The sequence below is a fragment of the Rhodofomes roseus genome (genome assembly GCF_022264815.1).
Source record: "Rhodofomes roseus strain CIRM-BRFM 1785 chromosome Unknown C8Q71scaffold_23, whole genome shotgun sequence".
Lineage (NCBI taxonomy): Eukaryota > Fungi > Basidiomycota > Agaricomycetes > Polyporales > Fomitopsidaceae > Rhodofomes > Rhodofomes roseus.
In genome coordinates, this window is record NW_025952979.1 from 433,603 (window position 1) to 450,604 (window position 17,002).

The window sequence follows — 17,002 nt, forward strand, 5'->3', positions numbered from 1 at the left end:
TTCAAACTCGAGCTCGCCTGTCTTCCAGTCGATGATGGGGTTCTCCTTCTGGAGCCATTCATGGCCTAGAATGAGATCCTGTCTTCCGATCTCGGCAACGTACGCCTTAACAAGCTTGGTTGTTCCCTTCCATCGATAGCGAAGGGCGACGGCGTGCGATATGGTTCCCTTCTTGTTGGGAGTATCGTCTACGTTGAAGACCGGGATGGGTCGGACAAGGGGTACCGAGGGTAGGCGTAGTTTGATGACAAGACGAGGGTGGATGTACGTGGCCATTGCGCCACTGTCGATGAGAGCTTCCGTTTCGATGTCTTGATGCACTCCGATCACCATGAGAGGAAAGTAAAGGGCTTTGAATTGCGTGATTCCTGTTACTACATGGGATATGTGGAGTGCATAGGTGGGGTCTGGGCGCATCGATGACTCAGACCCACTCAAAAATCCTTCGACATTTGCTCAAAGAGCGGGGCGCGTTCTTCGAGCGGGAGTTCCTGGAAGACTTCTCGTACATAGGCGGGAGTGACTTCTCGCACGTGGGCAGAGGAGGCGGACACACGGCGTGGGGAAGTTCGGTTGCGCTGGGTGAACTTCGGGTTCTGTCTCTTCTCGGGACAGTTCCGGAGGAGATGTCCGGGTTTGTGGCATCCGAAGCAGAGGCCCAGTTCCTGGTGACGTTGCCGTTCCCTCTGATCCATAGCGTCGATCTCCATAGGTTCGTCCAGTCGTCCGCTGCCTCGTCCAGAGGGGTAGGAGGAGCGGTGGTTGTTACCTCCGCTGTTCCCTCCCTCGTAGTAATTGGTATTGTAGATCTGGCGGGAGTCGAGTCGGAGGACAAGGTCAAACCACCCTTGCAGGGTCGTGGGTGGTTCCATATTCATTGCCTTGTCAAGGAGATCACGGCGGATTGCCCTCTTGAAGAACCCGGAGAGGGTCTTATCAGAGAGGTCGGTTCTGGACGCGATGGATCGGAATTTGGGAATGAAGGCAGGAGTGGGAGTCTTCCCTTGCTTTAGAGTCGTAAGCATTATCGAGTCTCTGTCTCCTTCGGCATAAACGGGGAACGCCTTCAAGAAGGCTTCCTTGAAGTCTTTCCAGGACTCAAACGCATGCTTGCCCTCTTCTTGGGCATCAGCTTCTCCGTCCATGTGCAGCTTCTTCCAGTAGAAAGCATCACTGTTGTCGTCGATGAGGAGAAGAGCGTAAGCGATCTTCCGTTGATCGTTGGCATCGGCATTGCCAGTTGCGCTGTAGTACATCTCGAGACGTCGGATAAACGGTTTCGCATCGGTAGCTTGTCCCTTGAACTTGTCAGGTGCGGGGACCTCAAGCTTAGTAGCCGTGTTCGTGCGGGTGGTAGACATTGCGTCGTCTGATTCGGGTTCGGATTCGGGTTCGGGTTCGGGTTCGTTCGACTGCGTCTCGAGTTCCGGTTCGAGAGGCTTCTTCTCGACACCTGTAGCGAGGTTCGAGGAGTACTGGGTAAGGCTGGATGTGCCTACTTCGGGTACAACGTGTACCAGGGGGCTAGTTCCTACTGCAGGGGAAGTAGCTTCGTGCTTCGAGAGTTCTCGTCGGATAGCCGCTGGAGTCGCCGGCTTCGGTCGTTCGTCTTGGATCTTCCTGATCCGTTCGGCAGCCTTTCCTTTGGTGTCTAGGTAGGCGCGGGTCTGTTTCTGTTGCTCTTCGAGGGGAACAGTGTCGTGGAAGAAGGCCCAAATGCGCTTCTCTCCTTCTCGTTCTGGTTCTTGCACAAGCACAGGTCTGTGCTCACCGGTGTCGTTCTGATACTCGAAGAGGCGAAGGTCGTCGTTCCACCAGAGGTTCGGTAGGGTTGGGAGCCCGTAGGTAACGGGTTCGATCTCAACTCGGTAGTCCGTGGTGGATGGGGAGTCCCCTAGACGGAGGGGCACTCCGGAAGCGTGTGTGAAGATGTGTGGGCTCTGCGCCTGAGCAGGCGGAGCGTAAAGATCAGTTCGACCTTATGTTACGCGAAGCGTGACACCTAGAGCACTAGCTCTCAACCTAACCCTAAACGTAGGGACCTTAGGTTCTAATCGTCCTTGGATGGGGAGGATGGTCTGAGACGCTGCTAAGTCCGTCTAGCAGGTCGAGCGGGGAGTTTCTGATATCCAAGGAGCTGGTGAAGCTTCAATAGATAACCAGGTCGAACTGAGGTTCGACCGCTACTGTACACTGGTCTTATATACATGGGGAGTTCAGGGCAGGTCCTGGACGAGTCACAACTACCTAGCCAATAGGAGCGCGGGGGAGTGAGTCATGACGAGTCAGGGACCGAGTCATAAACGATGAGTCAGGTATGAGTAAGAGACGAGTCACGACGAGTCATACTGAGTCAGAGATCACGTGAACTGCCCCGGGTTGGACCGGAGCGAACAGCGAAGGAGTCCGAAGACTAGAAGCGTAGCGTCATGGGGTTGGGCCCATGCTAAGGTAGTACAACGGTCAAGCGCAAAATAAAGGAAAACAAACGTTGACGTAACAGTCGCGAGAGCCACGACACGCCGCGCCCAACCCGAGTCTGCCAGGACGCCATCCCCCGACCCGTACGACATCATCATGCGCGACCCCGACGTCGTCGTGCCCCCCGCAGGCTCATTCAGGAGAGTCCAGGGCGACCATCCCGACTGGAAGAAGAAGAACATGGACCCGAAGCAGGTGAAAGCCTGGGAGGAGCTAATCAAAGGACAGCCGTACGTAGTGGTGCAGGTCGCTGAACTCGGCACGGAAGGACCTGGCGTTAACGAGCGTATTGACGAGATCATGGCGATCCTCCTACGCCTCTCACAGATCCTCGGCATCGTCATCATCCCTTCGCACTCGGTGAAGAAGCCGACCGACGATGACAACACTCCCAAGCCTCGGAACAAGGAGCCGGTGTGGTACCTAATCCTCGGCCTGACTGAGAAGTGGTGCGCCGCGCTCATCCGTGCAGCATGGCTGGACTCCCAGAAGATCTCCCTCAACTTCGACCGATGGACGCACGACATCCCTACCCTGTGCGCAGCATTTCGCTTCGTATATCGCTTCGGAGCCCACTCGAAAGAAGAGTACGACGCTATAGTCCGCCGCGAGCTACTGGAATCAGACATCAGGAAGGTAATCATCGAGATCCTCCTTGCAGACATCGAGCGCGGCGGCCAGTGGCGTCGTTCAACGAGGGACGACGCCTTCGGCGCGATCCTGGACTCCGTTGACGTCGACGTGATAACTGTCAACGTCACCGCTCACCTCTCTGAGCCAGTAGCATTCATTCACATCGCCCCGCCCACCTCTGACTGGCAAGACTGGCTGCGATTCTGCGCCGTGATCAGCAAACACGGCTTTGGGTCCCCCGCCACTGGACACCCTGTCCCCTTCGCAGGCCGTATCTACTGCGGCTTCTGCCACTCCTTGGGCCACACGTCGATACGCTGCCCGGTTCGATACACGCCTGGCTGGCACCACCCTCCGCAGCACCTGCTACCTCAGCAGGCAGCGAACACTACCCGCGGAGGAGGAAGAGGCGGCCGCGGGCGTGGCACTGGACGAGGACGAGGAGCTAGAGGACGCGGCATGTAGGACGTATGTAGATGCTCTCGCGTACCTTGACCATGACCTCGCCCAGTAACTCAGCATACATACGCAGACGCTCCGAGTCGAGGCCACTCCGTACGTTACGACGCATCCATTGATACATGACCAAACAGCTTGATGTAACATCTACGACCTTAAAATGCAAAATCTTCTGCACGCAACTGACTGACTAAAGATCGAGGACTGCACATCTATCGACGCGCCCACATTTACTGACCGCCTAGCGGGACAGGAAAGCCGTCGTGTGTACGCCCGCGATCACAACCCCCAAAAAAGGGGCACTATTAGACTTGCCCCGCCGAGAGGCTGAAGCGACGTCCTTGTGCAAACAAGGACTAGCATGTCCCCTGCGAAACCCAGGAGCGGTTCCCACTTGCCGTGGATCGTTGTAGCGGCAAGCTCGATTAGCAACGGCGCAATACGAAACACATCACACAAACACGGACGAAATTCTGGCACACGGTACACACTCTTCCGGGCGGATAGGAGCTGACACGCCCCCTGCCCGTAGAAGCCCCAGTGACCCCCCGGAAGGAACGGAGAGCAGGGCGACCCTCCGTGGAGCGAGTAGCAGGCTGGGCGCGGAGGGTAGCTCACATATGCCCAGCAACGGCTTAGCAGATGCTAACCCCGACACGATACGACGTAAAGGACGTAAGACGAAGGCAACAATGACAATTGCCTCGCTGAACATGAATGGGAGAGGCCGCTTGTCGGGGAATTCAAACAACAAATGGAACTCCCTGAACCAACTCCTTCGTGAAGAGCGAATTGGGATAATAGCCCTACAGGAGTCACACCTGGACGCAGAAACAGTAGACACTATACAGAGACTATACGGAAGACGTATGCACGTTGAGAATGGAACGACCAACAAAGGGACGGCCTTTGTATTGAATAGAGAACTTGTAGATACGTCCCATATCACGATTAAACAGGTCATCCCAGGGAGAGCCCTATCAATAACGACTAGATGGCACAATGAACAGATGATAACCGTTCTCAACGTGTACGCACCCAATAATGCAAAGGAAAACAGAGATTTCTGGATATCTATAGCAGAATACTACGAGAACCGCAGAGGAACGAGGCCAGACGTCATACTTGGAGACTTCAATATTACAGAAGACGCCATTGATCGAATGCCCCCTCGTGAAGACAATACAGACACAATAACGGCTCTCCGCGAACTACTGACGAGCCTTCAACTTAGAGATGGGTGGAGACTATCAGAACCCAACCAAAGGGATTATTCATACCCACAGCGTGCATCCGCGTCCAGATCACGGATAGACCGTATATACGTAACTGATGATATCCTGAACTCGTCCCACGTATGGCAAATAAAGACGACGTGTGTACCAACAGACCACAGACTGGTACTTGCTAAGATAAGTACAGAGCGATCACCATACGTCGGTAAAGGAAGATGGACGATACCTCTTCACTTAATGGACGACATCAACTTCCTGAAGACAGCACGAGAACTAGGTAACGATGCTCTTACGAAGGCTAAGCACTGCATAGAACACGGCTATAGGACCGAAGTGACTAACCCTCAAACGATATATAAGAAGTTCAAAACTGACCTGATATCTTCGGCGCGTACCATGATGAAGACAAAGGCCCCAAAGCTTGATGCTGCCATTAAGAAGCTAACAAGGGAAGTCAATAGAATACAAAGCCTTCCAAACTACACAGAAGATCATAAGCTTCTCACCGAAGTAGAGGCCCTGCTCGACCGGACAATATGCCTGGAACGCAAGCGTTACCAACATATTCGAGAAACGACGACAGCCCGGTACGCGCTAAACGCAGAGTCTATCAGCAAATACTGGTCGAATATCAACAGAGAAAAGAAACCGAGAGATATCATATACTCTCTGAGGCTCCCAAACTCCCAGGAAACAGTAAACAGATCAGACAAGATGGCTGAATTAGCACGGAACTATCATGACAAGCTGCAGCGAGAAGATGTACAACCTGAGAATGAGACCTCCACGACGGAGCGCATCCTAGAAGCCACCAACGAGCTAAACTCAACCCTATACGAACATGAGATGGAGAGCCTGAAGGCATCAATAAGCAAAATTGAAATAGAGACTGCCCTGAAGAAATCCAATACTGGGAAAGCCAGTGGACCGGACGGCATACCCTACGAATTCTGGAAAGCGCTACGCAGCGGCGAGGACACGTCAGATCACAATAACACAGATTTCAACAGCATAGACCTACTTCTACTCCTCTTCCGAGACATGGAGAAGTTTGGAATCGATCCCCAATCAGGATTCGCCGATGGCTGGATGTGCCCTATTTACAAGAAAAAGGATAGGCGGGATATCAGTAATTATAGGCCTATAACAGTACTCAACTCGGACTATAAGCTCTATACCAAGGTCCTAGCTTCCCGCCTAGGCTCGGTAGTTAAGACAATAGTACACCCTAATCAGGCTGGATTCATCCCAGGACGCAAAATAACCGACCAGACCCAGACGTGTAGAACCATGGTTGACTACGCGGAGGCGACCGAGGACAACGGCGTGATAATAGCCCTAGATCAAGAAAAGGCGTATGATAAGATTAAACATGAGTACCTATGGGCCACATTAGAGAAGACGGGCATACCTAAATCCTTCATACAGCGCATTAAGAACCTGTACAAAGACGCGAATACAGTAGTAATGATCAACGGCGAGTCCAGCAAACCATTCAGAGTCACACGCGGCGTCAGACAAGGTGACCCGTTGTCATGCCTATTGTTCGACATAGCAATAGAGCCGTTAGCATGTGCCCTACGTAGCTCCAGCCTTCGAGGATTTAACATACCCGGGTATGCGGAGCGGCTGATAACCTCGCTGTTTGCGGACGACACCTCTGCTTTCCTCTCCCAATCGGACAAATGGTCCGACCTATGGTCGATCCTGAACAAATGGTGTTTAGCGTCAGGAGCCCGATTCAACATGGGCAAAACGGAAGTCATACCCATAGGCAGCGAACCGTACCGGTCTGCAGTAATCCAGTCCAGACGGATCAACCCCGACGATGATGACGACGACACTGAGATCCCTACATACATACACATCGCCCGTGATGGAGAAGCGGTTAGAATACTGGGAGCATGGATAGGTAACAAGACTAACAATGCTGCAATATGGAGCCCGACAGTTGAAAAAGTAGAGAGGTTCCTGAAACGATGGAGCCATTGTAACCCGACTATGACAGGCAAAAGGCACATCATACAGATGGGTCCGGGCGGCATGACTCAGTACCTAACAGCGGTCCAAGGGATGCCGGAAGCTATAAGACTAACTCTCACCAGAATGATACGAAGCTTTGTATGGGGAAAGGGAAAGATTCCGCCAATCAGTATGGACACGCTATGCTCGAAAGCAATGGAAGGCGGACAGGACATACTAGATCTCAAGAGTCGCAATGAAGCGATTGAGCTAATGTGGTTAAAACGGTACTTACAATTGGACGATAACCGACCTCTGTGGGCGTACATAATGGACGTGATCATAGCGATGAACGTCAGTAAGACAGCCGGAGCTATAGAAAGATCAACTCAACTCAACATGTTCATCCAGAATTGGAAGCCGCGAATGGATGCGAAGTCCCCACTACCGCACTACATCAAGTCCATGTTGAAGACTGCAAAGAAGCACAAAGCTAACTTCGCTGCAATCAAACTTGAAAAAAGCCTGAAAGAACAACTACCTATGTGGTACCATATCAGCGCAACAAAACAGCTACGCCGGCTGGACAACACGATACTAAGTAAGTGCCTGCGTAAAGTACACAACGTAACTACGGTAGCCGATATCGCCCAAGCTGCGAGACACGACGCACCTATAGAGGCGGAAGGAACTGGAACTAGGACTGTATGCCAGTGCGACCAATGCACGGCAGACAGGTCTCTGGGATGCAAAGACCCAATAAGATGTAGGATAGCAGCCGGCCGTCTGTTGGGCGATATCGGGCTGAAATGGAATCCATCAGACCCATCCCCGAATGATAGACTGACACTCACAAAGAGCCGGAAGGAGGCCAATACAAAGGCCCTGGATAAGAACGGTGAATACGTAACGTTCGACCCATCAGTAACAGAGCGAGGTGGAATAGCGGAAGCGTTCAGAGTCTTCGTCGACGAGGATAACATTGACAACCCTCCAGCGATACGCGCTCGCAGGGGGATAGTAGTAGAGTCAGAAAGAAGAACCGCATACATACTAGCGAATCCAAGGCCAGAACCTGCTGAAGGATGTAGGAAGTATGGACGACCTGACGGGAATGGAGTATTGATCATGCGACTAGAAACGATACACAACGACCTTGTTGGTCTAGAGACGGACCTTGTAAATGATAATTATACGAGTGGAGAGATAGCAGCTGCAATCCATGCTGCACAACTAACACACAAGGACGTACCCCTGAGATTTATTTGTGAAACGGATATCCTCAGCATAGTGCTTACACGCGACCTTGAGAAGTGGGAAAGCATGGACTGGAGAGGCATAAGCAACCGTCTAGCCTGGAAAGCACTGGTAAACATACTAAGACAACGATGCGCGGCTACAACTTTCCGCAAAGCAGACGGCGACGAGGAATGGTCATTCATTGACAAAGCACGAACTGTAGCAAAGGAATTAACGGTATTAAACAGACTGAAAGTAGTAATACCAGCTACAAACCGCAGCTTCAACCTATCTGGAGTGAAGATATCGGGACTGTCCCAACAGCTAGCATACAGAATGATACGCCTGACCTACAAAACACGTCGAAAGTCTACGCAACGAAACCTAGAAAGCATAATCAGCGGCACGAATGACAGTGGCGAGCACGGAGTCACCGAAGAGGAGGTGTGGACCAGTCTCCGAGCCAGAGAAATACGCAAACCTGTAGCCGACTTCCTCTGGAAGTGCATACACAACGCACATAGGTGTGGTGCGTTTTGGGAGAACATCCCAAACTACGAGGAGCGAGCAACATGTACGCACTGCGGAAATCCGGAAACGATGGAACACATCATGACACTATGTCAGGCCCCTGGCCGCGACGTTGTCTGGGACCTAGCTGGATCAATCTGGAGGAAAAAGCAAGCGGAGTGGACAAGACCAAGCTACGATGAGATAATGGGTGTTGGCCTACGCAGATGGTACACACCCAAGATGAAACGCCGACCGACAGCCGAACGGTTTTGGAGGATACTGATATCGGAATCGGCATACCTAATCTGGTGCCTTCGATGCGAGAGAGTGATTGGCCACGCAGACATACCAGAATGGACCCACACGGAGAGAGAGATATCAGCGAGATGGACCTCGATGATGAACAAGCGACTACATCTTGATAAGACAATGACGCACCGAAGGTTCGGCCGACAAGCCCTAGACAAGAAGATGGTCACAGGTACCTGGAGAGGAACGTTGTCAGACGAATACGCATTACCTGATGACTGGACGAACTGTAAATGGGTTTTAGTGGGTATTACATCCTTCCAACGTGACGCTCATGGTGAAGGCTGATAGAGTCCCACACTGGCTAAGATAGCCGTGCGTAAAAGCATTTTCTACCCTGGACGCAAGAAGCGGGGGAACCCGCTGGCTGGCTGGATTCCGGGGATGACCAATTGTCAACTGCTGGTATCCATAAGAGCCCTCCAAAAAAAAAAAAAAAAAAAAGTATCCGGACATGGTTCCTCCAGCCCCGCGAGGCCTGATCCTGTCCGGACACCTCAACCGTCCATGTAGCGTCGCAACCTGTCGCGGCACAACCTGAAGCTGACCTACACGTCCGCTGCATGCGCAAGGTCGGCATCATGACTTCCCTGACGTCGAATGCCGAGCAGCCATAGCACGTTGTGCGCGACGAATACGACTGCTGGCATGATCATCGACCAGTAGCCACCCCATCCGTGCACCGTTGGTGCTCACTTGCCCGACCATTTCTATTTACCATGAGTTACATGGCTGACGAGGCCTGATCTTGCAATCCGGACACCGATTCGCTCGTACCAAGGCCTGATGTACAGTCCGGACAGCAGCGGACAATCCTCCCTGAGGCCTGATTTAATCCGGACAAATTTGGACGTCTACGTCCGGACAAAAATGCCAAAATCTCGGGCGGCGGGATCAGGCCTCCCCACCAATAAATCGGGGTCCTATCGTTCACTGGAGATTGCTTTCCGGCAGAGATAGCAGGGCATGAGAGGTATGGGGCCCTAAAGAGTCGCAGGAGATGAGGGCACAACGCGTCTGTGGCTGAGGCTCTCGCGGTCGTTACTCGTATGCCCGGACTAGCGCCTGCCGGCCTCATAGTCAATCCCTCACAGTTCCGCGACAGGCCGCAGAGCTGCTAATGGACTTTGCGGTATACACTTTCTATTGAACATGAGGTAAGAAATGCACTGCGCTTCACGGGAGTCTTTGCGATCAATACTCCACTGCCGTCTACAAATCTACTGTACTACATAGAAGAGTATAGATGCATTCCCGTACCCGTAGTACGTACTACTACTACCATCGTCCGTGTATGCTTTCTCCGACGCAATATATCATAGTACTGGCGGTGTGACTGTGGTATGTGCGTGGATGTTGGGTATCTCTTGTTTCGATGAGTACAATGGTGAATTTGTCCGCTTCTGTAGACCGACCTAGGTTCCTCCAGCAATCAAAAAGCATCTGCTGCACTGCCAGTGTGCCATCTACGTGACCGTATCCACGCTATACAGCGGCGCGGTTCCAAGAAATGACAGCAGGCCGTGCAGCCGTGGACGGGGTTATCTGGCTCGGGCACGGGTACTATATGCGCGGAAACGCCTTGCCCACGGCGATCTCCTGTACTTGCCCCGGAGGGTTGCGAGAGCAACGTCCTCGCTAGTCTTCATCGTCATCCATGAACCAATCTTCGTCCAGAGAGACATCGTCATCCAGGATATCGGACAGCATAGACCCGAATGCGTCCAGTCCCGACGGGAAGCGGATGTCCGATGACAGTGTCGGCAGGATAGAGCTTGTGGTTCTGGCGGGCTCGCCGAGGCTTGCCTCTCGCAGGTTGAGGACGAAACGCGATAGCACTATACATATGAGTCTGTATAGGGGGCTGTGAGTACGGAGCCATCGACATAGTGAGGAGGAGGACGAACGCAGTGCCGATATAATAGAACCCATCGAAATTCTGCGAATGACCGGTTCGGCTCGAGCCCTCGAGGTTGAGAGAGTGTGAAGTCGCTTACATGCGCCGTGAAGCATCCGAAGATGAGGTCTAAGCAATCGATGATGATGACCACCCTGCACACACCGGCATTCAGCTGCTGAGCTACGTTACCATCGAAGTCAGCCTTACCCGAAATAGATCGTCCCTGCCAGCATACAGGTCAGCGCGAGGATCGGGATTGGTCAATGCAGGAAGACAAACCATCGCGCATGAGCAGAGCCGTGAGCGGGGCTTGTATGTGGTCGCGGCGGGTCATACGATAGACACGATAGGTTTGACGCCAGGTCTCGAAAATCACCACGCTATCTGCGGCGATCGAGGCGACTAATGACACGGTAAGGTCTGTAATAAATCTCGAAGTGAGTGGGCGGGGACCATCTAGCAAGTGAATGGTACAAACATCTGAAGGGAAAATGAGCTACGTATCACGCGAAAGACAGCGAGACTCACGGTTTCAGTGCAGATGTTAAGTCTGTAAGAATACAGCCTAAGGGCAGAGGCACAGGGATGGACGTCAGGGAGACGTAGTTGAACTGTACGATGTACGACAGCGCAGCACTTGTTGAATAGATCGGTTGACACATCGCTGAGCGGGGCACTTACTACGAGAAAAGAAACTCGAAGGAGCAGCAGTAGGAGGATGAGAACTGGGAGGCGCCAGTCCCGGCCACTGATCGCATATACTCGTAATGCGGATATTCCTTGTGGACCATTCAGCAACCTGCATACCGACTATTGGATACCCAACGCACCTGCTAGTATCGTGACGTAGAGAATAACGACGATGCTGAGGGCGAGGACTACCGGGCGCGCACTACAAGGATGATGAGTACCTAACAAAAGTGAAAGGCATGTCGGACGATTGCGTACCTCTGCGGAGGTATGTCATGAGCTTTCGCGCGACGCGAAACACTGAGGGACGTACATGGCAATCCATGCTCGTGAAGTCCTTGACCATGAGTAGGCCGAAGTTGCAGAGCGTCACCACGCGCAGGAGCACGTAGAATACAGACGCGGGCGAGTTGCGTCGGCGCCATACGAACTCGATCTCTTGCTCGATGACGAGGCAATGGTCATACAAACATACAGCTGTCGCGTGCAGTTCAGTAGTTGCTTCGATGTGGAGGCACAGTCGAGACCTACTGAGGGCAGCCACGAGGCAGTAGTTGGCGTATAGTCTGATCTCGGTGATGACAATCGTCAGTAACCTGATGTCGTCAAGTCGGCGATCCCAGCGACTCACGTAACCTGCGGCGCAACACCTGGCTTCTCTTGCAGAACGAGGCCGCTCATCGCGTAAAACTGACCTCAGCAAGCAGACGTAGGCAAGGAGGGTTGATAAACACTCACCATGCGAGCTGACACCCGACTATATGCCAGCGAGATCGTCGCCCATGGGCGGGGATGCGTCATTGAACTGATGGCGCTGCTGTCAGTGCCACTATAGCCTGCGGATGGCATGTCAGTAGCATAGCCGAGCGCTGACAACTACGCCGTGTGGCAGTGCCTGTGTGAGCGTGCTGTTGGAAGTACTTACTGCACGCCCGTTTTGGCAAGTCTGAGTCCATGAGCGCTGGGATGCGCGCCGTTGGGCGATGCGCAGCATCTGAATATGTCGGACTGGCAGTGGCAAAGGCACGTAGTGATCATTGCAATCGTCTAGCATCCTCGACGCGATAACTACTGTCACTTGTGCTCTAGACAATGTGACCTCCATTGTTAGACTCAGATACACGTTCTATACCGAGAAAAGCCGAACTCACTGTAAGTCCTGGTAGCACAGGCTTTGCGGTGCGTCGATCTTAGGCCATGTCCCATTTTTCTGAGTCCTCGTGCCCTAAATTCGGCGCATCATCCGAGGATATATGGGCGTGACACTGGTCGTCGATCTAGCACCGGCGGGATGCCCGGCGCTGTGTTGTATACCTTCGCCTAACGACCTCCGGTCCCACTGTGGCGAGAAGCAACCGCCTATATACCAGTGCTCTCACTGCCCGTCAACACTCGGGATCCCCGGGCCGAGGCGTCCGTCCCGCGCTTGAGCACAGGTAAGACAGACATCGTAGAGAACCAACGTTCGACCGAACAAATCTACATAGGGCGGCCTGTCTAGAAGAAGTTGCGCGTCATGACATGTAACGCAGATGATGATGTACCGGCAAGATTATGCCGTGCGGGGGTGAGTACAGCGGACAGGCATCCGTGCTTTACAACAAAGTATGGGTGCCTGTCCGCTGTGCTCACTCGTTGACGGACCGCACAGCTCGACGTAACCGTCCTGCTATGTTCGCAGGAGGACTGTGGTCCCACCAATATTTCGCCCGCGGGATATCTGATGACTGTAGGACTGCTTTACTGGTCTGAGTGGAGGAGGGTTATGCGACTCGTTTTGACGCATACTAGTACTAGTATGTCGTTATGTTCATGGTCGATGTTGGTCACTAGGTACTGAGGAAGTTGGCTAGTCGAGATCAGATGTTGGCAGCCAAGGTCAGACATTGATCTACGATAATATGCAACCACTCACCCAGCGAGGTATCCATGAAGACACGGTGAGGAACTCCTGTTGAGTGTGCACAGACAGTATCAGCGCCATGCCAGAGGATTGGCGACATTGCAATTGCGATAGCTAAGATTAGTGAGACTTTCGTGGGCACCGCAGGAGGGGTATGATTGTCTGTAAGTTGTGATCGCTATCAGACGATACGTGGCCGAAGGAGATCGACGTTGTCCATGATGAGGAGCTCTCACTTCCGTCCATCCGGACGACCGCTGTAGCACACGAAGGATCAGCGTCGGTCTCCAAAAATACTATGGAACCGTGCGCAAAGTCTCACCAATGCCGTCACTGAAACTCTTTTTGATGATGTTTGAGCATGCTACTCCTCACGCCTAGGCTCGGTGGGGGTATTGCAGTCGGTACTGGCGGCAGTTGGTCGAAGGTCGGCTTGGCGGCACAACCACGCCGTCAACGACGTTCATGCAGGCCCTTGGGGCTGACGCTCCGGTCAGCTACATAGCTGAGGATGAACTTGTCCATTCGCAGAGATTCCTGCGCCATGCCCAGAGGTCGACGCGGACTCTTCGTGCATGCAGGGCTTCGTTGGACGACTTACACAGCGGGGGTTCCGACTGCGCCTCCAAACGTAACTCGCCGTGTCGATGAGGTCGCAGGTCGCAGATATGGCGAGGATGGGATCCCGGTCGCAAAGGGTACGACCCCTCTTCACGCACACACCTGTCAGTGCGTCCATGTCCAAAGCCACACTCTAACAACACGGAATCTTGCCAACTTGCCTTGACGGGAGAACCCATCGCACTTCCTCGTCGACTCCGGCGATTGCACCGCGGGATACTGATCCCGAGCGCCTCTTTCGAGAGGTTTTTTTTTTTTTTTTTTTTGAATCCCTTTATTGTCCGCGAGGGCCGAGCCCTATGTAGACAAAGCTCTAGCGTACGTAGTGAATGCGGGTCCGTGCTATCATAATCAATCTTAGCATGTGCTCGTCGCCGAGGCTAGAGCGAGTGTATGTACAGTAAGGGAGAGATGAGTAGGGATGTGGGACGCGTGTAGACGACAGTGTGGCGTCGAGTGTGATAATCAGAGCGATGTTTGGGGTGTGGTCACGTACAACGGAAGGGGGACTCCCGCCCGGGAGACGACATACGTTCGATACGGCTGTCGGGCTGGACGAGCGGTCGGGCTCAGAGCGAGGCATGAGCACGGTGCACGGGGCTGTTTATACTGGCAACCTGCCGCCCTCAGGTGCGGCCCCGGCAACACGATACCCTTCCCGGCTCCTACAGTGACCGTCGCAGGCACCTTGTGCTTTCTCTCTGGCATGTCGGTAGAGTCGGATGTATAGTATGGTAGGTCAGGTAGAGTAATGCAGTAACAGGTGAACGAAATAGAGAGGGGAGCCTGAGGGAGGCTATGTCGGTCGGTCGTCGAGACCGAGGTTGCCGTAGGTTTCGAGAGGTTCACCGGCAGCTTCACCGCTTCGCGAGCCTACCGCACGCGAGCTCGACCGACGATGCCGTGCGCGAGCGGAAGAAGGTGAGTATCTCCGAGTGCGAGAGTTACGGCTGTTGCTGGGCCATCCGTGCAAGGATCGCGTCCTTGTCTCATGTCGCTCGACGTCTTCTGGTCCACCACGTAGATGCCCATCGAGGATTAGTCGACGACTCGAGCCGACGGTGCACACAACCTGTCCAGCTTTGTGTAGTAGAGTACGGTGAAGCCGTCGGAGCCGGGGGGACATAAGGCTCTCCCTCCATCCTATCCCGTGGTGTGACATGGTCGCATCCCATTGACACGAGGAATTGGGGCACCATTCGCTCGTGCGAGCATGGGGTGGCTCGTCGCTGATGCGTGGGCGGGAGGATCGTCACCCGGCGCACTCGTGAAGATCGCCGATCAACGATACAGAGTAGGGAGGTGACTGCATCGTTGATTCCGCGTGGCCGTGAACGTCGTTGAGCTAAGTCCGCGCGAACGCTTGACACAGTCAGCAAGCATCATGACTCACAAGAGGTACACTCACTAGCTTCCTAGCATGACATTGACAGTCCACGCTGATGGCGCGGAGATACCTCACTGGCAACGAGGGCTATCAGTTGCGGTCATTTGACACTGACGGGTGACCCACTGGAACGGAATGCGACAAGATACTCGCCACCAGCTTCCGACTCTCGTTCAGAGTCTGCCTCAGCGTCAACTTCTAATCTCGACCCCAACCTCGCACCCGCAGTGTAATGCGCCTCCCATCCAGTTCTCGCCAGCGGTAGCTCGACGGAATAAGAGGGCCAACGCATCGAATGATGCGAACGATTGGCTCGAGTTGCTACTAGAGAGATGGAAGTGAGCGAGATTCATCGTACTGAACGAGACTGGGACGCACCGCAGGCTATGAGAGATATCTCTGCGAACGAGGTGAGGCGTTCGATGAGAGCGACTGTTCGCATCGGACAACCTAATATTGGCCGGTCAAATGATAGCGAATCGTGGGTCAGCTAGATATCAAGTAAGGGACTATATGAGTCGACTTACTTCTACTCAGTAGATACAGCTGCAGATGTATCGAAAGGACATAACATTTGGGGCATGCGCCATAGTGGGGATGAGCTGTACAGGCCAAACATAGTTCGTATCGTAGGCGCGAGATAGGATGGGGCGGCGACGTAGGGTGGCGGAGACGGGATGAACTCCGAGGGTTACCTGTGGACGTTGTCCCGGGTGCGTACAGGCGGGACAGAGGCGATGTGCGTCGCACCGCGGCGCTGTGTTTGAGGGATGCGTGCGGAGAGTGTATGCCCGCGATGGCGCGACCAAAATGCCGAGGACGAAACCAGCTGCTTTTGGAGGAAACAAGACCACTGTGAGCTCTGCAGTACGCCGATGTTCGCCCAGCGGCGTAAGATGTTATTCACCTAAGGCCAATATCAACCGGAAGATGGTACCCATGCTTATGCGACCGTTCTCCCCACCCCCGTGGCCAGCTCCCGAATTGATGAATATCTTGCCAGGGTCGGCATGCGAGTGCCGTAGAATTAATACGATTTGCGGTGGCATGTTTCATTGATTTTGCTCTGCTCGCAATGCTAGTTCTCGTAAGTCACGTATTCCCTGTTTTGTCAGTGAGTCAGGAACAGTATATCCCACAGGATAGGAAGCCTCCAGATGGTTCAGTGTTGTTACCCAAGCGGTTGATTGAGTGAGAACGTACCGTCCCCAGAAGCCCTTTTATACCGTTCGCTCCCGCGTTGTCGTCGTCTGTGTGCGCTACAATTGCGCCCAACACTGCGAAGCCTGTCATCCTGACGTTATTGTGTCGGTCCTGCAAGACAATAGAAGGGCAACATAAAAAGCGAGTATCTGGAACGCGGAGAACGCGATGAAACGGGTCCGAGTCATGATGCAGGTATACGCACATTTGTTAGCACTTCAGTTGGCTTGAGTAGGTCCAGTAGTATGTTGCCATGATCATTTCGAGGGCCACGAACTAAATAACGTGAGAGGTCAACAACACCCATATGACATAAGTTCACTCAGGTCGATATGGTCGCGGACACGCGCGAGCCTGACGCCCTGACGCTCGAGGCCATTGGCAACTTCACAATACATCACAATACAATCACACTCGTTGAACATCGATTACACACTGCAGGTGGAACAATGAAGCACAGCACGCGA

The 17,002-nt window shown here is 53.3% G+C and overlaps 5 protein-coding genes across 5 annotated transcripts; 3 read left to right on the forward strand and 2 right to left on the reverse strand.

The window, feature by feature from the left end:
• Positions 1-2,577: 2,577 nt before the first annotated feature.
• C8Q71DRAFT_861358 (uncharacterized protein) lies at positions 2,578-3,628 on the forward strand (the record flags this gene model as incomplete). Its single annotated transcript, XM_047927894.1, has 2 exons — positions 2,578-3,324; positions 3,383-3,628. 2 exons carry the CDS (start codon positions 2,578-2,580, stop codon positions 3,626-3,628), a joined length of 993 nt encoding a protein of 330 aa, XP_047775113.1.
• A 3,607-nt stretch (positions 3,629-7,235) lies between these two features.
• On the forward strand, positions 7,236-7,805 carry C8Q71DRAFT_695173 (uncharacterized protein; the record flags this gene model as incomplete). The annotated part of the gene is made up of 1 exon (XM_047919907.1): positions 7,236-7,805. A coding segment is annotated over one exon (570 nt), but the record flags the coding sequence as incomplete, so codon positions are not given.
• A 93-nt stretch (positions 7,806-7,898) lies between these two features.
• Positions 7,899-9,119, forward strand: C8Q71DRAFT_714717 (uncharacterized protein; the record flags this gene model as incomplete). The annotated part of the gene is made up of 1 exon (XM_047920990.1): positions 7,899-9,119. The coding sequence occupies one exon, from the start codon at positions 7,899-7,901 to the stop codon at positions 9,117-9,119; it is 1,221 nt and encodes a 406-aa protein (XP_047775115.1).
• Positions 9,120-10,176: 1,057 nt separating this feature from the next.
• On the reverse strand, positions 10,177-12,154 carry C8Q71DRAFT_779702 (uncharacterized protein). Its single transcript, XM_047924814.1, has 13 exons — positions 12,053-12,154; positions 11,953-11,987; positions 11,736-11,898; positions 11,562-11,626; positions 11,413-11,510; positions 11,260-11,342; positions 11,234-11,235; positions 11,011-11,151; positions 10,939-10,954; positions 10,829-10,883; positions 10,739-10,770; positions 10,247-10,683; positions 10,177-10,197 (listed from the first exon to the last, which is right to left on the reverse strand). The coding sequence occupies exons 1-12, from the start codon at positions 12,100-12,102 to the stop codon at positions 10,470-10,472; spliced, it is 954 nt and encodes a 317-aa protein (XP_047775116.1). The 5' UTR covers positions 12,103-12,154; the 3' UTR covers positions 10,177-10,197; positions 10,247-10,469.
• Positions 12,155-15,087: 2,933 nt separating this feature from the next.
• On the reverse strand, positions 15,088-16,712 carry C8Q71DRAFT_280417 (uncharacterized protein). Its single transcript, XM_047917490.1, has 7 exons — positions 16,536-16,712; positions 16,240-16,483; positions 15,860-16,164; positions 15,711-15,782; positions 15,459-15,653; positions 15,354-15,406; positions 15,088-15,290 (listed from the first exon to the last, which is right to left on the reverse strand). Exons 2-7 carry the CDS (start codon positions 16,386-16,388, stop codon positions 15,198-15,200), a joined length of 867 nt encoding a protein of 288 aa, XP_047775117.1. The 5' UTR covers positions 16,389-16,483; positions 16,536-16,712; the 3' UTR covers positions 15,088-15,197.
• Between the last annotated feature and the right edge of the window lie 290 nt (positions 16,713-17,002).